This window comes from Neodiprion pinetum, chromosome 1 (assembly GCF_021155775.2).
Source record: "Neodiprion pinetum isolate iyNeoPine1 chromosome 1, iyNeoPine1.2, whole genome shotgun sequence".
Taxonomy (NCBI): Eukaryota; Metazoa; Arthropoda; class Insecta; order Hymenoptera; family Diprionidae; genus Neodiprion; species Neodiprion pinetum.
In genome coordinates this window covers 40,689,347-40,716,953 of record NC_060232.1, presented here as the reverse complement: position 1 = coordinate 40,716,953, position 27,607 = coordinate 40,689,347, and the positions used below count along the sequence as shown (strand labels likewise).

The window sequence follows — 27,607 nt, the reverse complement described above, 5'->3', positions numbered from 1 at the left end:
CGGAAATCTGTTCATGAATTTTCTACATCTAAAATCAATTCTAAAACCGTTTTATGTGAATGGACCGGAAAATTTGCCAGTACATTCGATACAGTTTAATTTCCCGTATCCGGTTAGCCTGCAAACCGGAAAAGCCTTAAAGTATAAGGGAAATCCGTACGACGAAGATAAGTTTAAGGGAAAGTCGGACATTTTTGCTCTAGTACTACATCCCTGCACTAGTTTATACGTTAGGGTGTTTCAGAAAAAAATGATTTGCGATTTTCCACTGTGGCACCCTCTAAAAATTTTCTTTAGGTTAAAAGAAAGATTCTGTAAAAAGATGAGCGTTCTACGTTACGTGCAAGATCGCGCTTATTTGATTTTTGACTTTTAATCAAAAATGAAGAAACACGTTTTAGTACTTCAAATATTATTTCTTTCTTGACATTTATATTCATCTCAAAGATCACGATCCGTAACACAACGATATATCAACCGGGAATCTTATTCTCTTAATATTACGCGTGTGGGTCTCCTTGGTGACGTAAATTGATATTACGATTGAAGTAAGCAACAAAAAAAAAATTATCACGATTCTTCATAGATTTGAAAATATGTATAAAAGTAAAATCGAGTGAGCGCGATTTTCCACGTAACGTATAACGCTAATCTTTTCGCAGATCCTTTCTTTTAACCTAAACACACTTTTTATGGAGTGCCGTGATAGGAAATCACAAATTAATTTTTTTCCAAACACCCTAGTGTACATTCAATCAAGATTTACATGAGGTTGATAAGACGGAATCGAAAAAACAAACGGAAACACAAGAATTTACAATATACAATGATTCTAAGGTTCAGAGCTCCAAATCACCAAGTCAGTCAAAACGGACAGTCAATTTCAGTCAACCCGACAACAACATTAAACAAATTATACTTTTCCTTCCCGTTCGAAACTACTGTCACTCACTAGTACGTGTCACAAAATTCAAATCAAAGATAGTTCGGGCTTTTTAAGCGGTTATAAAAGTTTTTCCCGCATAAATAAACCCCCGAAACTGTTAATGAAAATCAGAGTACGGCTTGTGGATTACTCGGAATATAAATCTGGGACTTTCACTGATAGTTTGGGGACAAAGTGTCCAATTCCGAATTTGGCGGGCTCCGGAAGATGCCGATTCACCGATATTCAGAAAGCCTGACGGGGGGCCGAAAAAGTCTTTGCATATTTCCACGTCATGCAAAGTTATGGTATAAGATACATAATCATCTACGTATACCAAAATCCAATCACCATTAAATGGATTACGGTAACCCCGCACTGCAGCGGCGACTACATCGCGCTACACCCGCTATTATCCCGGCCTCTCATCGCACACATGCGACGTGTATTCGTCCCCCGGGTGTATAGGTGATTCCACGTGAAGGTGGGCGAATGCATGTCAGTATATATATACATATACATATATATATAGGTATGTATTGACGCGGGTCACCGGGCCGAGCCTCTGGGTGTATTTGTTTACATAACAGCTTCGTAAAACCCCGATGATCCGGATCCCGGCTTATCGATACATCGTATGTAAGAAAAGTATGAAACTTTAGCGGAAAGTTCAATTCGCAACATTATCCTCGATCTTACATCGAGCCCGCCATGCGAAACCGATTATTTAGCCAGCCCAACTCGCGCGGAGACCAAGTTTATTTAATCAAGATCTAACTGCGGGGCTGAAATTTTCGTCAGAAATTTTTTCGTTTTTCATCCCCGCGCGTGCAAGCTTTCGCATCACACCAGCCACGAGGAGCAAAAATTATACTCCGCCACTCCCGGGATCATTAGCTCGGTAATTTTTCTCGCGCGAGTTGATCGGCAGAATTGGGTCACCCCAAGGCTTGTATTAGGGAATATAATGGATACGTAGCTGCGATGAGGAGCTTGCGACGCGCCCCGGGAATCCTGAAACATGGAGGAACGCGTCTCGTTGATCGCGGATGCGAAGCCGAACTCAAACGAAGGCACGAGGCGACCGGAAACTCCAAGGATTTTACACCTGCACGGTGCTGACGGTGTAAGGAATCCCTTCCGCTGCCTTCCGGAAAAAGCTATTTTAACGGGCTTTGGAGCTTTTTCATTTTTTTCCGGCATCTTTTTCCGTCGGGCTGATTCGAAAAATTAAAGTTCTCGAAAATTGGCAGTCTTGCAATTTTCATTCCTCTTGTTACGTGCGTTTCGAGAATGAAATATTTACTATTTGGTACAAATCGAGGCTGACAATATGCAAATTTAGTACAACTGCGTTGAGATTTTGCCTAAAAATTAGACGACTTGCAGAGATTCGCCAGTACAAATTGTACAAATACATCGTATTCTCAATATTTTTCTCTCGTTATTTTCAACCGCATCGTGATTTGCAGTAAATTGGAAAACGTCGAAGCAGAAATTTCAAGGACTGTTGCGTTGTACCAAATTGACCGGTAATCGTCCATATATGCAATTATACGGTGACGCGATGCATGATATCGATTTTCAAACCATTAGCCAATACGTGTATATGAATTACTCCCACTGTTTCTCCGTGATTGAAAATTTCACGTACTGTAGGTGAAACGGAAATTTCTTTTCTTTCTCTTACCGTGCGGCTACAGAAACGAGCTCCAACGCAACTCGATTTATTTATTACACAATTATATATCGTGTAGTCAAAATTGTTAATAATTGCTCTTTCGTTTTTAACTCTTGTTAATATGGAATTAAGGATCTAATGGCGTTTGGCGCCTTTATATAATTAGTGAGTTCAACGATATTAATATATACTCGTTCTACCTACGCGCCTACTCGTCGTGTCAAGATAGACCTACTGTATATACGAACTAGGTAATTAGCCCTACAACTACTGCAACTCGATCGTGCATGCTTCGGAACGGGGTTCATACCGTATATCATATTCCAACCGCGTTTGCACGACTATACAGATTGCATTGGCCCAGCTCATTACGTTACCTACACGTTATCATGCTGATCGAAGTACATTTCGTTCCCCATCAGCGTTATTTGTCACACGTCTTAATCACCCGTCGTTCTGACCTCTTGGTAATTATCGAAGTGGAGGAAAATAAAGTCAAACTTCTGCGTGAAACAGTGATAAGGAGATAAGATGGGGAATATATTTTTATTTCCCCAAGTTTTTTCTTTCTAACAATAATGACGCGGTCACATCCAGGTATATGTATATTGTAATTCATAATAAAGTAATTCCTTAGCCAGAGAGTTCAGGCCGAGAAATTCCCGGCCGTATTTCACGACTTCCGTACGGAATTCTCACCCCCGCGAGAAACGGGGAGAATACGAACTGCGGTGATGATCCGCCTTCATCGCTCGCAATATTTCACCGAACTATCTGCCCGCTCCTTTATATTTAGCGAGGGGATTCCGTGACAGGTATTAATATCCTAACCAATAGCACGGTGAAAATTTGGTGAAATTACTTGAAAGCGTGGCCCGGGTTCGAGAGGCGAACTTTTGAGTTTGGCTCCCGGGTAAGTTCCAGACTGCAGGATCGGGTAGTTTGGCTCCGGGGCATCCCTTGGTTTCGGGACTTGAATTTATTGCCCCCATACCCCCCCCCCCGCTGATCGAAAATGGTCGGCTAATTGAAGCGTGGCTAATGATAAAGGAATTGATGTGGCTGCCCGTAGGTATTATATGTGAACGAAGCCCGAAGGACGCGACGCGCGGCGTTGAATGCGAAGCGTCTTCATTTCTCTCGCCGCGTCGCACGAGAATCGTCGTCTACCTGTCGTAGATACGTGGAGTAAGCGAGACGTGGAGATAAAGAGTGGAAAAAAGTGATAAAAAAGTTGAAGAAAATAGAGGAAAGGCTTGTGGAAGAGAAGAAGAAGTGGCCGCAGGAGCTGAGGGCGAATGGCAGAGGTCAAAAGGTCGCTATGCGATAAGTGTACTTTTATAACCTTGCCATGCTCAAGCTCGCGAGCTCTAATGGTTTTCATAATTTTACCCTTTTTGCCGCACTTTCACGAAACAATGAATCGGAACATCACGCAGGCTTCAGGTTTGTTTCACCGATGCCGGCTTGGCTCTCCAACTGATTTTTTATCAACTGTGGACAGTTGAACTTCCCGAATATCCGGTATTGCAACCCCTGATTGATAGACAAAGATACCTCTTATTAGGGTCGTCCTTAAGAAGATCAGTTTTTAATTTCGACCGGCTCACCCCTAAATTGGTTCCAGATAATTCAAAAATAGGTCTCTATATTTTTCAGTCTTATATCTCAACTCTAACCCGTGTCCGAAAGAGGGTGGATTCAAACCTTTCAATGAGACATCAAATCTAACGAACGGATTTAGTTGGAATTTGGTATAGAGGGGTTTCTTGGGTCGCCTCTTACGAATCTGAACTCAAAATTTGAAAATTAAAAATGACGAATCCAATATGGTGGAGTGAAATCCAAAAAGTCATTTGATTTCGATAAAACTCGGTACTCGAGGGTTTGCGAGGTCGCTGATTACGAATCTGAACTCGGAAATACAATGTTCAAAATGGTGCATCCAATATGGATTTTTATCCACCATATTGGATCCGCCACTTTGAAGTTCAAATTTTGGACTCAAATTCGTAATCAGCGACCCCAAAAACCTCCTATAACCAACTTTCATCTAAATCCGTTCGATAAATTTGATGTCTCCCTAAAAGGGTTGAATGGGGAAATCCACCCTTCTTGGAGCAGGAATTAGAATTGAGATAAGAATCTGAAAGAAATAGAGAATTTTTTTTTCAATGATGTGAATCCGATTTGGAGGGTGAGCCGATCGAAATTCAAAAATGACCTCCTTAAGGACCACCCTATCTCTTGTATGTACATAAAACACGATTGAAGTACGAGCGGGAAAAAGTCATAGTCAAAAAAATCGGTTTTAATCCAGCCGAAGTCACACTTAACTCGAGCAAAAAAGTTCACCGTATAGCGGTGCTTTGCGTTGCAGTAAAACCTGCGGAGCGAAGCGAAATATCGTGGCGATGCTGCAGCTCGTCGTCATTTTGTCTTCTCAGCCCCTGTGCGGAAACGTGCAACCACCCCTGTGGCTACCCCGTCTTAGACACGCCGCATCCACGCGAGACGCGGTGCTTTTGCATTGTCGGCCTTTTCACTCGCCACCCTAGCTCACCTTGTTTAGCCCTACAGAATTGCCTGCCTGCCTGCCACTCGCCGTCTACTAAAGCAAAGCGATGACTTTCGAACAGCGCTGCACTTGACTCTGACACGTAGACGCAGTTATTTTTTTACTTTCAAACCCGGCTGAGAGATCGCCAGATGCGACTTGGCTGGAAAGAAAAATTCAGCAGACTCGTATATTCAAATATCGTTGGACATTTGTTCCGCACTGGGGATTGGAGTAACTGCCGAGATGCAAAGCTAATGACTGGGAGGCTCCAATCGGTGGCACGAGTTGACGTTGACAAATCGGTAAAGATCTAGATGCTGCTATAGTACATTCTAATTGATATTTCTTGGGACTGACGAACAACCGTTTCAGTCTTTGCGATGAAAAATTATAATTGAATATATTGATTTATATTCACGTGACTTGTACCAGCATTCCTGACTATCATGGCACTAAACCGAAATGAATTTCTGCAGACATGAATTTTCAACCGAACATCAATGATCTTTCGAGGCGAAACTACTTATGTGCGACACTAAACAAAAACAAGAACACTGGGAGAGAATCGACAGATGTGACGTCATTGCATTGCGTTTCTAGTAACGCAAATGTGAAAACATTTACACTCTGTTCGCCGAGAGAACGACACAGCGTCGCCGCGCAGCTCGTTATTTCGTGTCGTTTCCCTGAAAATTGATCGCTCAAAAACTTGAGAATCTCAAAAATATCCCAAAAATACGCTTTGGATTGATCTGCAAGGCCTCGATACGTTAACGCTCGCTATTTGTATATCGCAAAGACGACTCGTACACACAAGACTGTCACGTGTCGGATTGGTATAATAATTTAAGGCAGCACAAGATTCGCACTTGCACTCTAGAGACTTGGCGTAAATTGCAGTAGGCTATATTCTGCCGGGGTTGCCGCCAAGTTTAACCCTACTTCTCGTCACTCGACCTTTGCACCGCGACACTTGCAGCTTCATACCCCTGTTGTGAAAGCCCAGAGCAAGCCACCTCCTCAAACCTCGTCCGCCCCTCGCCACGATGTCAGCAAGACGAGCTTGCCTTCCGAGTTTTGTTTCTCCGATATTCGTGGCTCTCAAATTGTCCGCTCCTGTCGTCATTTTTGTTTTTTCATCGAACTATAAGTAAGTCTACATCTTTCCAACATCTTATCTCTTTTCGTAGCGTGGCTATACCGAGCCTTAACGATTTATTTACTGCGTCATTTTACATTATTTTCACTTGGAAGACAGGGCGGGGTGACGCCTAAGTAGTTTTGACATTTGGCCGAGGGCCAAATGGTCGGAGCCTGTCCAACTCCAGGGTAAAGCTCTCTCAAGTCGGCCGTCGAGAGTTGACAATTCCTTAAAATTGAAGCACTCAATTTTCTTTTGTCCTTTCAGAAGTGGCCCGGTATTATACATGTATCGCTAGAATAGGTCGGACGGCACAATACCCTGGGTCTTCTTTGAAAAGACACACAATATGCATCGAAGTCGAAACCTCATCAGCGCGCGATGATGAGAACGCGTTCTCTTCCTGTGTATCCAAACTCTCCTAATTATTTCCCGAAAAGAAGGAAGAGAAAGACGAAACGGAGATGTCTGAAGCCTCCGTGCAGTTCCGACCCATCATTAAATTGTAAAACTCTGGACTGCTCCGGTTGTCTCTTGAACAAACATTCGGCGTGCTTCAACGAAAGCGTCGAAAGCACAGCCTGCACGGACAAACGTGGTACGGCCAGAATTGACTTTCACTCCTTTGTGCCGGTATTCATACGGTAAAACAATGCCTCGTCGCCGCTTTTCTGTCACTCGTCTTCGCTGCCTGTCCTATCTCGGCTGGTCCAACAACTTCCAGCCTCCACGTCGTGACGTCAAAGCGTCACGAGCTTAAAATGCGTATTGTTCAGTTGCGTGAGGAAGACGATGTCATTTGCACGGTTGTACCTCGGCCCGCTTCGTTGTGCATCGGTATTACAATTCGAACGACCCTTGCTATTCCAGCCGCCAACTTTCCGCCGTTGCTTTCAACTGCCATGAGAATGACATAATATGTGTAACAAGCTGTACCTATCGACACCACTGTATTTGACTATCGGCAAGCTTGGAGCTGAAAGTCAAATCCAATTATGTGACATCTCCAGGGATCGCTTTTTCTCACGGCTATTTACGTGGTGCTTTCAGATATCCACCCTAGTCTCCCACCGGGAAAGACCGCTATGTTCGGACCGGAGTCTCAGAGCCGTCGCCAGGGTCGGGCAGGCGGTAAATTTGGCCGTCGAAAGGTTCGTCACCGTCGGGGAAACCATCGCCGACGATAACCCCGAGATCAAACAGGACATGTACGAGGCCTGCAAGGAAGCTAGAGCTGCTGGTAATTATACTTGCCCGCTTCTCTTCGATGCCTGTATAACCCAATTTTATTACCTTAATCAGCCAATTCTCCTCCCGCTAATCCAGTTACTCAACGCTCTCCAAAGCGTCCTCCTCTTCTCTATGCTCTCTCAATTCCGCGTCACGTGGACAGGCTCGAAGCACTGCGAATTTATTCTCTTCCTGCAATGACATTCAGACCCAGCCGTCTTGTACACTTTTTTCCCGTATTACGCCGCTTTCGGTTGGATGAATCTTTTGTTTGTTTCAAGAATTTGGAGAACGTTGAAAAGAAACTCTAAGCGTCTGAAGTACACGACACAGAAACCATGACCCTTGTCAACTCGTTCAACAAACTGGTTAACGATATACCAAATAATATTGATCCGTTTGGATCTGCTCTACTGAACTTAACAGGACGAGGATCTTAAATTGATATTTAACACAGTGGCCGTCCCTCGAAAACTTTCCAAGGTCAATTAATATTATTGAAATGCAGCTCAGAGGTGAAAATATTTCTCTCTCAACCCACCGCATTATACCGTAGAATCAAGTTAGGTAGATTTAAACTCTTTTTTCCGAAAGACCGGAAAGAAACTGGGCTAACGTAATATATAAGACTCGGTTTTTTGTTTTCATTTCTTTCACTTGGGAGTGTAATTCATTAGTTCGACCTTGACTAAGTGTGCCTCGCTTAAGATCGCGTAGATTTTTTTACGGGGCAACTCGACAACTCGTAGCTTTAGGTACAGCGTGTATAATCAGTGGGTCGATGTGTCGGTGGGTTTATGAAATGGGCTGGTAGCCGGCAAAAAACTGCATCGATCAATGCCCTCGGTAGCCTCTTCGTCTGGAACCTAGAGTCTGAATGCAGCCGAGTTTTGCGACCACATTCAACGTTTCTGTGAGCACATATACATAGTACGCTAGGATTCCTCTCTATCTTCAAGCCACTCTGAGACTGACAAACTTTTAAGGTCAGGGTAAAGTTAACTTGTAAATAGGACGTCTGTGGTGGGTCGACAACAATCGTCGTCTCTTCTAGAGTAGTCGGTTCTTGATGAATATTTACGGTAGCAACTACCTATCATTATGCAAAATTCTTCAAAACCTTCTTGATTATGCATGCCAAAATGCCAGATCGCTAATTGGCAAAGCTCGTTTCACGTCTTCATTCCAGTGTTTATGGTACGTACCTACCTGCTCGAGCAAGTAAATGTGCAAGTAAACGGCATTGACAACCAGAACTTGTCACATTGTACCCATGGACTTTGTTACATTCATTGGGAGTAAAGAGTACTTGCTTCTTGATGGCTTTAATGTGCCGCGACAATTAGTACGCTGGATTCTTTTTTACGTCAATGAGGTCTATTTGCAAGGACAAAACCGGTCCTGAGCCATTATGTGTTGGAGTGAATAATGACGCCCCTTGACGAGTCTGCATTGAATTCAAGAGTGAACGTCTACGTCCTGCATTTGTAAAGGAGTCAGAACTAATAACGAACGAATCTCCGTAGCTGTACAATCGACGAAACGTTGCCAAATTCACGTAGGATCGTCGGATACGATGAATGAATGCCGCTGGCGAAATACAATACACGTGAATAGATGGAATAGAGAATATACGCCATGGTCAACGGTCGCAGTTATTTGCATGAAACGTTCTAAGGTTTCATTATCAAGGTAGCAGGGAGGGTGAGAAATACCTCGCAAAGTCGATCTAACGATCCAATTCAGTTCGCCCACGTATATTCACGCATACATTGAATACTTACTATAGTCTCGTGATTCAGCGCTGTTTGTTGAGCATGGAATGTTATCGTTCGACTGCGGACTCTCTTCCCTCAACGATTCCATTTGATATCATGAACCGAATAAGAAATCTTGCTCTTACTCGCCAGGGACGAGTCAACGATAAGACGCACGCACTTCACATCCACCACGGGATAGCCGTTCGCCGCAGGCTGTTTCCATACGATTTGACTCGGGAAAAAGAGGCTTAGCTTTCATTAGCGAAAGGTGATATTGGGTGGGATGACACGAAACAGTGAGCTACCCTCCGGCGGGTTCTGGTGTTGGTACTCGCCGCTGATAGCCAAAGGCAATATTGTGCCTTGGAGCTAAATATAGGTGACACTCTAACTCAGGAAATTACTCCTTAATAGAATGGCTTCGTGTGTCGTGCTGCCGTTAACCCTCTCAGCGTGGGTCACCTGATCGTTTGTAACCTAGTCCAACTTCCTCTTATTCGGTCCTCTTCTTTTCTATCCTTATATCCAACATCGCGCTTTTCCCTAGTTCGCGTTCGCCACCGTTAGATGAAAAATTATATCATGCAATCGAAAATTTCGTCACGTCCCAGGCTCAGCCATTGAAAAATTGTGCGAATGCGCGATGGAGGACAGCTTGGCGGACAGAGGGTCAGTTGTGAGAGCGGCACGATGCCTTTTGGGATCGGTAACCCGGGTGCTGCTCCTGGCCGACATAGTTGTAGTCAAGCAGCTTCTCCTGGCCAAGGACAAAGTCGCACGAAGTCTCGGCCGCCTCGAGAGCGTCTCGAACTTTACGGAGTTCGTGAAAGCGTTCAGTCAGTTTGGCGCCGAGATGGTGGAGCTGGCCCACCTGACGGGTGATCGACAGGTGGGAGTTTTTGATATGTCTGACGCGCCGTTAGAACACCGCGAATGCCTTTCACCAAAAACACCTTTCCGCTTCCAGAATGACCTCAAGGATGAAAGGCGGAGAGCTCAAATGGCCGCCGCTCGTCAAGTCCTTGAAAGGAGCACCATGATGCTTCTCACTTCCAGCAAAACCTGCCTCAGGCACCCGGAATGCCCGTCGGCCAAGGAAAATAGGGACACAGTGTTCTGCCAAATGAGGAGAGCCATGGACCTGATACACTACGTGGTCAAGGATGGGGTTCTGGACTGCAGCGAGTCCCAGCAATCCTATACCAACTCTCAGGTAAAGAGATGCGCTGCCTTGCGCCAGGCTACGTTGATTTTTGGACGGTTAACGACACGGTGTGCTTTCAGAATCCCCAGCAAGAAGACTGGGACAGTAGCACCGTATGCTCAGCACTGAAACACTTCGAGCGTCTGGTGGAAACGACGAGAATGACTTTGCTGGGTCCAGGGTGTCGAGAGACCTTGACGAGGGCGCTGGACACCGTGGTCGAGAGAACCCAGGACTTCACGGACAGTGCTTATACCAGTCACGAGCACCGAGAGAACATTCTCCTTCTGTGCGACAGGGCGAAGCTCGAGCTGAACCAACTCTTGAGGATTGGAAACAGCATGGTGAGTCGAACTTGTAGCGTCCGCCATTAGCGTGGAAAAAGGACGTTGCCGTAAGTGCGTGATTTCGTCCTAGGAGAACTTTGAAGGCGGTGGAGGCTCACCGAGCTCGGAAATGGAACAGGCCGTTCTCGGGGTCCTGCGAGCCACCAGAGATCTCCGCCAGCAACTCGGTACTACCACCATGGAGCAGGCTGGCGACCTTGGACAGGTCACCAAGGCGGGTCAGGAGCTTGTCTCCACCATCCGAAATCTTGCCCTGGCGAACGACATAGACAGGCTTCAAGAGAGTAGCGATCGGTTTCACGAGTACATTGAACACATTCTCGAGGTGAGCCTGCAGTATTTATCTTTGGCTAACTTTCGAACAAAAATTGACGCTTCTTTCGATCCTGGGCTTGGCTGACATGCTCATTGCAGTTGTGTGCTTACAGGTTTGCAAGCTTTTGAGACACGTGGCACTCTCCGAGTCGCTCCAAGTCTCGGCCAAGTTCACGGAAATCAACTTGAGAATATACGGACCGCAGGTAGTGACGGCTGCTCACACCTTGGCGAGGCATCCGACGAGTAAAATCGCAAAAGAGAACCTCGAAGGTTTGTGAGACAATGATCGGAGATCGAACCTCAGGATCTTTAAATCCCGTGTTGGATCTATGACGTAATCTAATCATCGTTCTGTCGCAAAAATTTCAGTGTTCGCCGACATGTGGCAGTGGCTCATGTCCGACGTAACCGCGGTCGCAAAAGACGTCCTCGAGCTGAGCCAGAATCGACCCGAGAAGCAGGTTTACATGTCGCTTCCGCGACCAGGGGTAAGTGAGAAAAGGACTAGAGAATTGACTGCCAGTAGCGAACTTCTCGATCGAAAACTCAGAACGTCAATTCTAGTCTTGACAAGAGACTACCTGCGAAAAAAGTCTGAGTCAAAATTTTGGTTGTAGAAACACGGAACGACGAGTAAACCGTTGAAGCCTGTGCGACTGGACAGCGAGGAGCAAGCCAAGATAGCGAAGGCTGGTCTCGAGATGAAACTGATAACGTCGGAGATGGATGCAGAAACTGAGAAGTGGCAGGAAAGCGGGTCGGCTCTCGAGGAGAACAACGACATCGTAAAAAGAGCCAAGAACATGTCGTCGATGGCTTTCTCGATGTACCAATTCACCAGAGGAGAGGGCGCCCTGAAGACGACCCAGGACCTCTTCACGCAAGCTGAGTATTTCGCCGAGGAAGCAAACAGATTGTACAAAGTTGTGAGACAATTCAGCTACCAGGTATGTCAAATCGTTTTCAGGCTGCTATACATTTACTTAACACCGTCATACGTTATGTATAATTTTAGACGATCATGCAATTATTGCCACATGCAATACCTGCTACTATACCGTTTGGTTTTACTTCTTCTTTTTTTTTCGTCTTTGTGTTTTTTTTTTTTTTCTCTCATTTTGTCTCGAAACTTAAACATCCGAGAAGTGATTGTACGGCAATGCTATATTGTGACGATTTCTTTTCCATCGCTGTACATTACATCATATTATCTTGTATCTTATATCTCGAAATTACTGTATAATACTGTTAACGAATACGGTTCATGCCGAGACTTTTTTCTACCCAACAGTTTTTGGTTATGGTTACTCCTTATATTATTATACTATCATTATGTAAATAAGATTAGAGTTGTTTCCAATTATACCGATTTCGCTTCCTACCTATCGTTGGAAATTGCCGCGTGCTGGATAAGCGGTCATTAATTTAATTCAAGCGTTCGAGCGTAGCAATTGCGCAGGCCGATCAATTACAAGACTGGAAATAACTTTAATCCCAGTTTTTTAGCCTTAGATATTGTTCGATTTAAAAGGTTTGCTGCCCCTTTGAACCCTCCCATAGCTAGGCACAAATTATATATCTAGTCGCCCCTCTCTCTATCTCTCTCTTTTTTCTCTTTTGTCATCTCTCATTGAATCGTTCTATTTTTCTCGCTGAATTATAAACACGTATGCGAGACGCTACATTTTTCTTATCTTGAAATGAATTTTGTATCATCATTATAAAACCCTTTTACCCCGCTCTTGAATGCCTCTAACCATCCAGGTAACTGTTTATTCAATCTTTTAAGCATAGATCCCCTTTTGGGCTAGAAATTTTCATCTACATCGTAGACATGTGTTGTTGATAATCATCGTCGCAGTAATAATAGCCGGCTGCAGACTCTAATTTGTGGCTCAGAACGCGTGCCGTTTTTATCCTAGTAATATTTCGCATCGTTACATGTTCTTTACTGTTGAATACTGATACTTACATTGCTGTCCAAAATCATTTCCCGTTCGATAAACACTACGTAGCCAAACATTTGAATGACGTAGATAATTATCACCTTTAAACGAAAATAAACTAAAACTACACATCTCAGGAAGCATCGACGTCACTCTTCTACGCGGCAATCTAATCACGTTACTGTACTGTGTCACACAAAGAGTCTTCAAAATTTCCGTACGTTTTTCTGTATTTCGAGTACAACTGATTGACAAATGAACTTTTATAACTGAAGAATTTTACCATCGTTCCGGCAAATTTGGTGTACGAACGACTCTCCGTAATATCCTTGAGTGCTAAAGCGTATTTATCATTGTACAGTTAATGCCACTTGATCGCTTTCTCCTAAGCCCCGAGGTGAAATAATGGCATTCGAAGTTACAGCTACCCCCGTAACGATATAACGTGTGTTTCCTGCGACGTACCAACCAATTAATCCCCAAGTATAAATCAAACGTCGCTCACATACTTCATTCGAGAATTAAAAAATAATTAGCTAAACCATTATCGAGCACATTCTTGGAGCCACTTATGCTTCCGTTTCTCGAATGACTTAAAACAATTCCGATCACGTTTCAACGCTGAAGATTACGATAGCGAAATATTGTCGCCCTTTACGACGACTCTCCAAGAATGTGCGGCTATCGATTTGAACAATTAATAACCATACGTATTAATACCGCCTGCTTATTCGTATATCTTCAACAAAACAGGGCTGCAAAATCGGGACCGGCTTACCCGAATTAGCGGCACTTGACACGGTTTTAACTAATTAAAAGAAAAGACAAGAAAAAGAAGTCCAGATTATAAAAATAACATTGGTTTGGATTTATGATTTCGTAATTGTACCTGATTACGTACATACATATCGTATTATCTATCTGGCATTGTTATCTTTATCTTTGTGTATGTAAACCTATAAAGAATTTTTTGTGTATACGTTTAGTAAAAGGTGTGTTTTAGATGCTACGGGAATGCTTCGCGTCTGTCTGCGGACGACGTCTATGTGCATTGTGGTACCCTTTTCCTCCAATCTCTCCACTGGGGCATGAATAATTATGTCTCAAAGTCTCTGCTGGCTACTCAAATTCTCCCACGTTTCTCGTTTTGTTCAATTCTAAGTTCACTTCATCTTTCTAAGTCGTTTAATATTTCTTTACATTCATTTTTCTGTGTTTCTTTTAAGTATAAAACATGATACCAGAACATTTTTACCGTTCAACCGTCACCGATCCGATACAAAACGAATGCAGGTCAATCGAGTTTCGACAGAGTTGTGATACATTATTTTTTGAGAAGCTAGCATAGACGAGAAGGTCTGTACTTTTTCACTATCGTTCGCAGTCTCATAACATATTCTATTAAGTAATATTCTGTTTCTCTGACACGTTCGATCATTTCATCTCTCTATCTCTACACACATTATACATATTCGATAAACATCACTGTAACATTTATATACCTATACACCAGTTTGTGCATTGTGCTCTCTCTCTCTCTCTCTCTCTCTCTCTCTCTCTCTCTGTCTGTCTCTGTCTCGTAGAGTCACATAATATAATAGATCGTACATTATCACCAATTTACTCACACGCCACATTAGATGAGAGTGTATTTTACGAATGTCTTTGTTTACGACACATCACAGCCATTGATCAATACAAATTAAATATGGATAAGATAATGGAAATAAATAACAACACATAGATCTAGGCATAGTTCGTTTTACATTTATTTATTTTTTTTTTATATCTAAAATTCGTGACCGCTGTCTACAATAGTACATTATATAACGTGTAATTTATTGTTAGAATGAATGCAAAGCAAACGTGTTTCCTGTCAACACGACTACGTCGACCTAAACGTTTTCCCTCATCGACTATTCAGACACGAACTAACGACACTGATGACTAATCAAGAAACGAAAACAACCCTCTTGCAGCAATCGAAATAAAATGTTTTCTTTCGAACCGTATTCACTTCCAAAAAGAAGAACCTTCAGTTCTTCCAATTTTTTGCCTAAATCGTCGAGCTTCGTGTCGTGTTGCGAAATTATCCACAACGTGAGGTTTGTAAATTGTCAATGAGAGAGCAAAAAATTGTTATAATACATCTGATCAGAAAGACAAGTGAAAAAATAACTGACCACACGGACATAAAGGGAAAACGGGAAAGGGAGGGAAAGGCGTTTGCTTTGCCGCGAAGGAAGGCTGGGATGAAAGCCTGGATACAGTTTTACGTGGGCGCAGGTGCCGGGCGGACCTCACAAGAAGGAGCTTCTGGAGAACTTGGACCGAGTGCCGACCTACGTCCAGCAGCTTCAGTTCACGGTGAAGAATCCCACCGTTGGAAAAGCCGCGACATTCACCAAGGTCGACAACGTTATACAAGAGACTAAAAACCTGATGAACGTTATATCGAAAGTGGTCACAACCTGCTTCGTCTGCGCCACAAAGGTCAGCACTTACGCAAATATGAATATTCAGCTCTTTCATCGATATTGTCTGATTCTAGTCTTTGCACTGCACCGAATTTTTGCCGTCACATTTCCAGATTCGTCCATATTTTCATTTTGAAACAGGATTTTCGCATTCGACCGTTGAATTGGGGCTGATTTGATTGTTTTTTTTTTTTTCTTTATTTTGCTTTCACGTTACACATACACGTCGAGATGACTGTGTTAGGCTTCGAATCATGCCAATGAAGTACTTGAGATTATCTCATCGTACAGAATGACGTGAAATAATAAAAATACTTTGTACAAAGAGTTTCAAAGAGTAGTAAAAGATTTTCACAGAACGATAGAGCTGGTGAAAATTAATACTCTTGTTAATTTTATTGCCAAGTTGTCATTGTGCGTTGAGAGTTGATCAAATTGAGTTGTTGATTGTAAACCATTCGTGAGAATTATTTGGTTGACTCCGTGCCCCACAACTATTTTTTATAAATTCAACATTGCTCTTAATTTATAAATTTCAACTTTCAATTTTCGACAACACCAACGTGTGAAGAAAAACCGTAGCCTGCTCGAATTTTATAAAACATAATTTCCCGAGTAAAATCAATAATCGCCGAGTGAAATTGAACTAATATACTAGATTCTTTAACCATTTCGAAAGCATTTCAGTTTTGCTTATAAATTTGGTGTTTCATTTTCTTACGCACTTCTAATAAACTCATCGTAGCCTGAGCGCACAATAATTCAATTTCAATTTCACTTCAGTTACTTTCGACAAAAACTAGCAAAGCAAAATTTCCGTAACCGGGCAAACAGGTCAGACACAATGGTCGAGACGAGGGTTTGGCTTGCCGCTAATACGAACCAATCGAAATGCACACTTGCATAACAACTCGGCAGGGTGTGAAATTGAAAAAACTTTGACGGTCTAATCCACTCACTAGCACAAGGTCAGCATGCCGGAGTTGGTGGACGCCGGCCCGGTGCCGCTTCCGGTTTCGGCTGGGGTCCTAGGTCCCGGCCCGGTCGAGGAGGAGTGCCTGTATCCGGTCAGCCCGAAGCTGCTGCCCTCTCGGAGTCCGTACGTCCAGCCTCGCCCCCTGACCTCCTACCAGCTCCGTAACATCCTGAAGCCTTCCCTGCCCCCGCAGCAGCCGCTTCTCCCCCACTGCTCGGTCCACGGGACTCTGCTGCAGTCCCTCCTCGGGAAACGTCCCCAGGGGTTGGATTCCACCCACGGAATGCGGCCCGTCTCCATCCCGATCCCCCTCGTCACCCCCGGCACCCTCCCGCCGAATCCCCAAGGACTTCGAGCATCTTACGACCTGCAAAACCTGCAAAATCTGCAGCAGCAGCTGCACCAAATGCACCTGCAACCGAGATAACACTTAATCGTGACGCTGCTCGGCCACTTTCGACTGAAAACACATTTCTCACACGCGAAAATCACACCTTTCTCCACCACCCACATCGGGAACATGATCAGCTCTATCGCAAATTGTTTTGCACAGGTTTGATTTTATTTCCTTTCAGTTTGTTTCTTTTTACTCCGCATAAAATCTCCCTTTCCACTTTTCTCTTTTACCTCTTCTTCTGTTATTTTTTCTTTCTTTTTTTCCCGTCATTCGGTGAATTATTCTTCACATTTTTCTGTGAGTTTTTATCCCCCGAGCTTCACGATCGTTCTTTAATGTAACTACTTATACCCTACCCACGTTTGTCTTTAGCCTAACATATGTTTTTAACTCGTTTATTACCGCTCCTCGTCGTATCATATAACGTAAGGTTATTTATTCCGACAGTCATTTTTATAACGAGTAACTTATATATGATACACGAAAATTTGGATTTTTTTCTTCAAGCAGCTGCGCATGCATGCATCTGCGTAGAATATATTCATAAATTTCAAATTTTATTTTTCGAAACAAACGAATTACGAGTATACTATGTAAATTTTTGATTAATGCGTAGCGTTCTTAATGATTCTAATATAAGTATATCATAGGTAATCCGCAGTATCGCTGATGTTTTTCCTAATCTCTTAGTGATCATTTTTTTCAGGATTTTCAGATGCAAGTTGTGTTGCACACCTTACATACCTATGTAGTTGATAAGTGGAAAGAAAAACGAGGATGGATTTAATGTCCGAGGTGTAAAGTGTTATAGGGTTAATGCGAATATAGAAATGTATGCAACGAGTGTGAGTACACGTGAGCCTATCTAGCTCAAACATGAAATCCGATAAGAACGGTTTGATACGTCGGTAACGCGCGCAGTGGTACTCTGTAATATCCAACCCGCTTGATATGTTGACGCGTGATTTTACCGGCATATTAGCAGGTTCTCATCGGATTTCGCTAACCGATTCAGGGGCACGCGTATTCGGCTTAAACAATCCGATGAGAACCTTTTGATACGTCGGTAACGAACGCAGTGCAGGCACTCTGTAATATCCAACCCGCTCGATATGTCAACCCACGATCTTACCGGCATATCAGCCGATTCTCACCGCATTTCGTGTTCGAGCGTAATGTGCGTGCCCCTGAATCGATCAAAATCCAACAAGTTGAAAAGTGCGGTACTCGGATATCCATCCTCGACTTTCGCGGACAATTGAAACGTAGAACGCTGCGACGGTGTTAAATACCGGATAACGAAACCTCGCTCTGTTTCCAGTACAACCTGGATTTCCGAGGTCTGTCGGCGCGTGGTAGCGGCGGCTCGCCGTACAGGGGCGGAGATGGCGCGGGTGCCGACGGCGAGGGTGGCGGCGCCGGAGGCGACGGCAGCAAGGCGGGCTCCGCCCCCGGCAGCGACCCGTCCGTCTGACAGTTCGGGATGGCCCGACGGGCCAAGGGGGACGCCCGCCGCACCCGGGTCTCTTTCCTGCTTTTCTAGAAGGAACATCGCCCGCCCCGGGAGCATCGTCGCCGGGGAGGCCCCCTCCTTCTTTACTTCCGGAACAGCGCTCACCGCTGAAAGCCCCGCCGAGCGTCGTCGAGAGAGAGAGAGAGAGAGAAAGAGAGAAAGAGAGGGAAAGAGAGGAGAGCAGCCGAGGAGCCTCCGCCGCCAGGGGCGGGAGAGATACTGTCCTTTGGGGGTGACCTGGGGGCGGCACTCGGGCGGTCAGGGACGTACTTTGTGGCAAAGACGTCGCGACGCCAGCTCGACCACGGCGCTAGACTTTTCCCCCTTCGCGATCGACGAGCTGCTCCTAATTGCTTTAAGCACTCGCTAACTTTACGGTACGTTTCTCAAAAGGGCCGCGGGGATCACACTGGGAAAAAATCGTCTTTAGTCTAGTTCAAGCATAGACCTACCTTTTACGTTTGTTTGTTTGTTATACATACAGTATAGTATACCGAATTTTTAATGCGGTCGGATTTTAGAGAGGGACACAGTTTCTTCGGGTCTTTTTCGACCGTCGGATTATAGGTCATGATTGCGTGGCGGGATACCTATTTATGTAAGGAACTCTTCTTCTCTTCATCCTGCAGCCGTCTCGCGTTACAAGGTCGCAGTTAGTCGGGATTATATCTCGATACCACACTTTCCGCAAAATCCATGATTTCATGCGGTGAATCAAAATATACTTGGAAAATAGTTCGCGCAGGGACTTTTTTGAAAAAACATGAATTTTTTCAGTCTCTGAAAGTGAAATCAGGCACATCGTTCTTCTGAATCGGTATACCTCGCAGTCCCGAAACCGCTCTTATAACGCGAGGCAACTGTACGGCGGGCAAAATGGCCGAAATAATTCTTTGTACCGAAGAATAGCGTAGAAATGGATGTTGAAAGAGAAAGCAAGTACTTCTCACAACAATTTTTGATACCAGAAGTTCGTTGAAACGGTGGTTCAATCCTAGGAATAGAGATCAGAATATTGCGCTCAGATATGTGAGCTCCGATTACACTTTCACTGTATTGCATTTTAAACTGAGATATGTAAAATTACCGCAAAAAATTCTAGCAAATGCAAGTGCCCTCGTTCAAGGAACAATATTCGATCCCCTTTACCAGATTTGAGGGATTAAAAGAACCTGATTGTGAAGGGATTCGTAACTGTTTCTAGGAGAGACCAAAAGTAAATTTTTCGGAAAGACTGTCTCTTCATTTCTCATGAAAGTTTGTTTGTTCACCGCACTGGAACAAATTATTCTACTAATATCCATGTAACATATGTCGCTCTTCTGCTCTCTCCTAAGTACTCGTATGTGTAGATATTCACCACCTACGATAATATAGTTATACTTCCCAATGGACTTCTCAGGAGATTAGTAGACATATATATATAAGTACAATTAGCTACGTTATTTCGAGTCTCGACAGTAAAGAGCTTGAAAATTTCAGTTTTGCCTCGGAAAGGATTGCAGCCAGTAACGAACTGCATCGCATCTCAGAGTTTGAACTCGCTGTTTCCTTTTTTCATGCAGAGATTTTCACCATCTAAGTTTGGGTGTTGTTCACGCACAGAGTATAGTCGTGATCAGTCTAGGGGATACCGCACGTTTGAAATTAAGGTCATGTAAAACTTCTACCTTTACCGACCGCGCAAACTCACCCTTTTTCTTCCTATATTTCTTCAGAAAAAAGGTGAGTTTGCTCGGTCGGTAAAGGTAGAAGTTTTACATGACCTTAACGGACGCGAATGATTTTTGACGATTGTTTGGACTGACGACGACCTTTTCACTTACGATAAGGTTATCACTTAGATAGATGTCAAATTACACGATACTTGATTTGATTACACAATATTTCACTCACAGGCCGATTCGTGTTCCCGTAAATCGCGACGATTCGTAACTAATCCGGCTGGAAGGACCAAGAAATTTTTAAAGAGATAGCGATAGATGACGGATCATTGATGTAGGATCCGAGAATTAGTGATAAAAGTCTGGAGTGACTGAGCAGGATGACAATTAACGATTGTTGATGATTAATACAGTATAAAAGATATACTTTATTTGAGAGTGATACGCGTGAACTGTGTTTGCGAAATCGAGAAAATACAAGTAAATAATACGCAGGTATAACTTTGCGGAAGTAGACAATGGGAGGGATTAAATTAACCATTCTAACTTGAACTGTCGCGATTTTGCTATTTTGCCGAATCAGACGCACTTCAGAATGGTGTTACACGAGCGGTATCCTTTCCAAGGCAAGATTTCCATCGTACTTAAGCTCTCAATTACAGAGCGAATAATTCATACAAAATATTGAGAGAACTGAAGTATAATACATGATTTTCGAATAAATTGTATTAAACTGTACCGACGATAATATTACAGCAGGCTATTAGTATTACTAATATTAATAAGATGAGAGAAAACTATGAAAGCTGAAGAAGGCAACAATAATGTAAATAATTCGATTGATATAGGCTTAAAAATATGCAGTCAGTCATTCGTGCATTTTTTAAAAAGGGTTTTCAATTGTTGACGTTGATGCAGTAATAAGATGCGGCACGATTATTTATGTACAGAGTTGGCACAAAATCAACGCTTAATACATTACACGTATAAGTACCAATACTACAAATGAGATTATTACTAGTAATATTGCTATCATTATTTTCCAAAATTATACTCTGAACAATGTACATACAGCTCCAATTCTCGTATAATTTCTCTCACACATGATGCATTATTATACGCAAGGTTTCCGCAGTACGCATAATATGTATAACAGGTGTATGGAATACCTCTACGGAATCTCTCCCTTCACCCGTACACTTTATCTTTAATCTATAATTTATCCAACGACACAACAACTCGTCTAGAACCCATCAATCTGTGAACATCTAGACGTTAGATTATTACCACAAACAGACAGGTCTATGCGATCACGAATGCATACCTAGTTCCTAAGCACGCGTCGCGTCTGCATTTGCGTGCACAGCATGAATGACTTGATTGATGTTTAAGCGTTGAAATTATCAACAATCGTTAACTGGTGTAACTACGAATTTACATTGTACCGAATATTACATACTTTTATCAGGGTGAATCCATCGTGTAAAATTAGCTTGTGAAAATAGTTTTTCTTCGCTCGTTGCCGGTTACTCGGCTCAAGTTTTTCCGAACTTCATTTTACGACGATACCATCTGTAACGATTGCGTTTTTGGTGATGACTTATCATTCGCGAATCTTGTAGAGCCTCATGTCTTCCCTCACCTGACGGATGCACGTAGTCATTATCAAAGCGAATTCACAGTTTCTCTTTAATTCAGGGGTCTTACGCGCGTGATGTTATTCGGAATGCGACACGTAATTTGTCCCCGTGAATACGTATGTAACGTGATCTGCAGCCGCAAGCAGAAACGCATGATTATGATCGGCACTTTTTTTTACCGAAAGCAGATACATGTTTGTAAATTATACGAGTTAAAACTCTGAACGACGAAATATCCTAGCCGTTTGTACAATTGATACGAGGCTGGTAAAAATGTGAAGAAGAAGAAGAAAATGAAGAAGAAAAAGAGGAAGAAGAGAAAGAGACAAAAAAATGAGCTAGATAAAATTTGTACAAATTCTGTATTAAACCTAATCTCGATTTAAAGATTCGTTTAAATATATTATAACTAAGAATACGTAAATATTATAGATAAATAATGAATGATACAAATATACATGTTATATGCAATAGATGATTACACGTATAATGTGTATATAACATGAATAAATATCGTTAGATAGAATTTGTTATTACAGCATATACGATACTAAGATTAAGTTTTTTTGTATGAAAAAAAAGAAAAGAAGAAGAGAAAAAGTGAAAAAAACGTCACAAGTATTTTGTAAAAAGAATTAATGAATTGACTGTAAGTGTTGATTTTTATTCCGACTGACGTTTATAATTATGTACATTTACCTACTTTCAATCTATTAATTAATGCAGCGTATTACATACATAATAATATAATATTATATTCGGTAATACACATAGTATATATGATGGGTAGGCTACTGCAGTTATTTGTAATCGTTTTTGACAAATATTCTTCCGGAAAAAAAATCGATCTGCAACACGCGACTTGTCACGTATGTACATATTATACATATATATAAAAATAGCTGTTATATGACAAAGAGAGAGGGAATATTAGACGTAAAATATCCTCCGGCTTACTTTCTATATAAATATATTATTACACCTTATTGCATTATTAAATACCCGATGAAATTTATCTTGAGAGCTTACATGGCTATCTTCTATAATGTTGTATTATCACTTATTATTATCAACGTCATTAACAATAATATATACGTATATAATGGTTAAGGATGAACCGCTTTAATTTATAAACGATTACAAATTTGTATAAGCCAAAGAAAACGGCGGAGAAAAAAAAATAATAACAGTAGTGATAATCACAATCATCTACATGGTAGATAAATTGTACGTATTAAGACGTTGTAGGTGTACTATACGTATGTACGAATAAATTTTAACCAGTTACACAGAGTTTCGGAAAATGAGGGCATATTTAATTGTGACGGTGTCAAATTAATCAACAAAAGCCAAATTTCGTTTCATACTTCAATGTATGTTGAATTTTTTGTCGAACAATTCTGTAACTCTTGAAAACAAGAAAAACTTGGTTCCTAGTGAAAAAATTTTTTTTTTTTTTATTTTGAACAGCTGTGCGAAAGTAAAAGCGTTTCAAAGAATTGAAATATTGAACTCATATTTTAAACAGATGTGAATATAGTTGTCAAGTTTTTACGTGAACTTCGCGAATTTTAATTTTTTTTTTTTTTATTTTCCTCACCCCGTATCAAAGTTTGACATCGAGTAACCTTTGAACGCGTCTGAAAGAGGAGATAAAAATTGAGGAGATGAAATACCGAGGTACAAATCTAGAGGGAAATTAGATAGCAATGTACCCACGTTAATGCGAGTATTGAAATAGTTTGTATCTACGTATATTAGTGAAACTAACTCGTGCCTGTGGTTGAAAATATTAAACTTTCGTCTGGTTATCGAAGAATAAATAATTTATGATGTGATTAATGAATATTCGTGCTGTCGGGGAGCTGCGATATTCAATAAGTTATCAGCTTTGAAGTTTATGATTTAGTGAGATAATTTGGATACGCGATTCGAAATTATTCACGTAGATTTGGTTAAACTCGTCGAAGGGTGTGAAAAGTTTGGTTCGCAAATTTTTGCGCGCTACTTACGCGTACAATCTGAATTAGTTAGTGTGTTACACTCGTATATATAATACATATAATATATATACGTATAACGAAATTATTAAATTCAATCAAACAATGAAACATATTACCACTATTGTTATTTATGTTATTATCATTTAAACGGGAGTTTAAATAATTAACAATTCATCTATCGAGAATGAATTGTACGCTTCTATACTTACCATAATCATCTGTAATGTCGCAATCTCATTTAACGCCGTTTTGCACGAAAAGGATGTTAGTAAGCTATGCGTAAACGTTATCCGTGTAAGTTACAATAAAAATCTCGAAAAATTTATAAACATATAATATAATAACCTAACGATTGTTGGAAAGTTTGCAAATTATTTAGCCTAACAATTTTCCTATAATTCGATGTGCAAATTAAATTTTCAATCCAAATGTTTTTGTCTTAAATATGTGTAAAATTTACAGCGTGTAATAAATATTGTGCGTAAGCTAGGGGTTCAATGATGAATTAGTAAACCGCGGATGGGATCTTATAGTTCAGAATTCAATTAGCAAATTTACGATATCGAAATTATAGCACCGATCCTTGATTAGCAGAATAAACTACATTCATTTTTCATTGCGAAAACTTCTCGATAATTGTAACTTACGTCGAATTTAGAACATTTTTTAGGAACAGCTGAACAAGTGGCTGGATTTATGTTTGATTTCAAATTTACCTTAGGCCAAGTTGAGGAAACAATTGTTTAAATGAGTGGAACTTTTAGTCTTCCAAAAGTGTGAGGTGTGACTTTATTAACACGAGACACTAGAATTTGTCGATGAATTAGAATTTCTTCTGATGCAGGAACGAGAGTGAAAAGTAAGAAGAATATACGGTGTAAGATTTTTTGAAATTTCAACAATATTTGCAAGTTTTCAGTGATGTTCTAAAGTAGGCGAAAAACTGCCAAGGTCCCATCAGCCGTTTAGGAACGCGACTCTTCTTCCATTACTCGAGAAACTTTACTTACTTTTAGATGATATTTTTCAATATACGGCCGAATCTCTTTGTATATCGATTTTTACATGATATAGATAACGTATCAAACAAATAGATCGTGTAGTCAGAGATCTCTCAGAAGCAACCTCACAGTACTACAAATATAACTAACTAATAAATTCATAACATTGGTAATTAAACCAAAATAAATAATATATGCGAATGATGACTTGACTGACCTAAACCATAGTTGATAAAATTATATTCATACATAATATACATGCTATTATAATAATATAATATGAAAATGTTGATATGAAGAATGAAGAAAATTCGTCAGATGCTTAGCTGATCTCTCAAGTACATTGCATAATACATAGATTAACGATGTCATATATTTTGTGAGAATAGCGTATGTACCTACCTTTACTCTCATGTTGTACCAAGGAATAATCGTGACTAAAATACTTTTCCCCATTTGCCATATACACGTTGTATAATTGCAAACTGTCATCCGCTTGTCATATGCATATTCGTAACAATTTGGTCAAAGTATGGATCAGGTGATAAATCGATTTTTATTTATAAATGTAATATTGCTACATTGGATAGCGTTGTAGCAAAAATACTTGGAATTGTCCGTACGATCTAGTTCATTTTTCTTAAGCAAAGTAATCGGTTTCTGTTCACCTTTTCTTCAATGTCTCATTTAATAGGATAAATTTATTAAAATGCAAAAAATGTTACGATGACAGGGATGCGTTTATAAGCTAGAGGCAGTGATGAAATTTGTAAAACACGTTTTAGTATACTTATACATATGAATAGATATATCTTTGCAAATTTGGTGAATATAGGAGTCCTAATGAAAGAATAAATACTCACAAACAAGAGGAAACACCTATAATTTACGCAACGGGGAAGAATATGTGAATATACATGTAAAGCCACTAATCTCCGAAAAGTATTATAATTGAAGAAAATCGAAATACGTGTATTTATGTATGTAATTTGCCAAGCGAAAATTTGAACGCGCATGTATACAAACGTCGATCTTGTATTTCGCACTTAACAACAATAATTATACATATATATGATTACTATTGTTGTAACAAATATATGTATATTACCTGTATATTAAAGATGAAAACGGAGAGGAATAAATCATTGTATCAATATAACGGTATGACACAACATTTTCTGCATCGGTTGAATTGAAATGATCCAGGTATAACGATGTCATAAAATTAGTAACACGTCATCTAGTGTTCGAACGGAACTGGACAGAGTCCAGGGGAGGGAGGGGAGAGCTATGGTTAGAAAGAATTTACTAGCTTCGAACTTTTGGTAATCATAAAATTATGAATTCAGTGACATCCAAATTTTACTCCTCGAAACATATCCACCCAGTGGTGACTCCCTTTTCATTCAAATTCATATATTTGTTGTTGAGATGCTAAGTCTTTTCCATAACATTAAAGTTGATTACTGTCCGTCGATCAGCATGATAGGTGATAAATTACTGATCAGTATACTTATGGTGTTTGGTGTCACTATTTCAAGGTAAAATCAACAATTTGTGAAACGTATATAATTTTTGAACTACTGGTAAATTCGAAAAATTAACGACGGAGCCAGGAATCGAACCTGGTATCTAGCGATGCTTTACCGGAGCCTTACTCCACTAGACCACCTAGCCGCCCTATATTCTATATTCAAAATCAACAATCTCACTTAAATAATCCTGTATGATATGTCCATGTATTATGCTGCATGCGACACATAATTCGTGTAGAATCGAAGTTGCATTTTGTATGGAACCGGAAACAAGTTAGCCGGATGGCTAAGGGATTTATGCATTTCACTGTACAGAACAGAAATTTGTACTATCAATTGAAACCACAATTATTTGAATTAACAAAACGTTTCTCGCGCCATATTTTGCAAGATCAACTAATTTTCTTTATGTACATGCAAAATATAAAAGACAACTAATAATTGCTTATACAAAAATCACTAATACTAGAACTGAACGATGCGCTATCCAGTTGTACGAATCCGTCCATGATAACGCCGGACGATGCAGCAGCAATTGTAATGGCTGTGGAGGCCGAAAGACTTATCGAGGGCCCAGAGATAATCGGCATAACGTGCGTCAACGAAACACGTACGTCGACACGGTCGCTCTAAATGTGCTCAAAACTTTGAACGTCGTAAACAGGCTTGACGTAGGTCTCCAGATTTCGATATTCGATACGGAGTTATGCGGGTCAAAAGGTCGGGTGACTTGAATTTGACACACTCTATCTCGATGATGGAAAATAGGAATGCGGTTGATCACGAAGCATTGAAATTTTTTTTTATTTTCTGCTTGTTTGTTTAGCTGATTCGTAAGCCATCATTGTGCGAAACTCAGTAGCAAAGATATCGCTAAAATATATGTGCCGCGCAACGATGGTATACCAAGGATGTGATGAGGAGACTAAGAGTTTGGAAAATTCTTCCTGACCAAACTCAAGCCATGAGAGTTTGAATAATTGGACTCCCTGTTTTTAGATTCCTGTTTATAAAAGAGCAGCTAATCCCCTCATAGCGAACATAAATAAAGAAAACTATTTTGGTACATACGGTTTTGGAGACTGCAACTATCCTGACACTCCTTCAGATTCTTTGATCAAAGAGGAAGATGCGGTCAATGCAATGATTCGAATGGTGAAAAAGTACCGAGGTGAGTTCACGTCAAAAATACCATCTTGTGACACAAGATGAAACTGAAACACATGGTCCAAAGAACGACAGTTCGAAATCATTCCGCCGAGATGAAAAGAACAAATTTACATGTCGAA

At 41.1% G+C, this 27,607-nt stretch overlaps 1 protein-coding gene and 1 long non-coding RNA gene across 4 annotated transcripts in view; both read left to right on the top strand.

Annotated features, from left to right (window-relative positions):
* Positions 1–25,942, top strand: part of alpha-Catr (alpha-catenin related) — a 47,797-nt gene extending 21,855 nt beyond the window's left edge. The window contains exons 2-11 of one of the 3 annotated variants that reach the window (XM_046609024.2): positions 7,358–7,547; positions 9,909–10,186; positions 10,265–10,510; positions 10,582–10,845; positions 10,919–11,173; positions 11,277–11,436; positions 11,536–11,654; positions 11,784–12,113; positions 15,399–15,605; positions 18,284–25,942. In XM_046609024.2, coding sequence (XP_046464980.1) covers positions 7,358–7,547; positions 9,909–10,186; positions 10,265–10,510; positions 10,582–10,845; positions 10,919–11,173; positions 11,277–11,436; positions 11,536–11,654; positions 11,784–12,113; positions 15,399–15,605; positions 18,284–18,436 — 2,202 coding nt within the window. In that variant the 3' untranslated portion in view covers positions 18,437–25,942. The other 2 variants (XM_046609023.2, XM_046609021.2) reach the window with 2 other exon arrangements.
* Positions 25,943–27,132: 1,190 nt separating this feature from the next.
* LOC138190350 (uncharacterized) lies at positions 27,133–27,598 on the top strand. Its single transcript, XR_011176273.1, has 2 exons — positions 27,133–27,309; positions 27,355–27,598. It is a non-coding gene; the product is annotated as an uncharacterized lncRNA (long non-coding RNA).
* Positions 27,599–27,607: the final 9 nt, after the last annotated feature.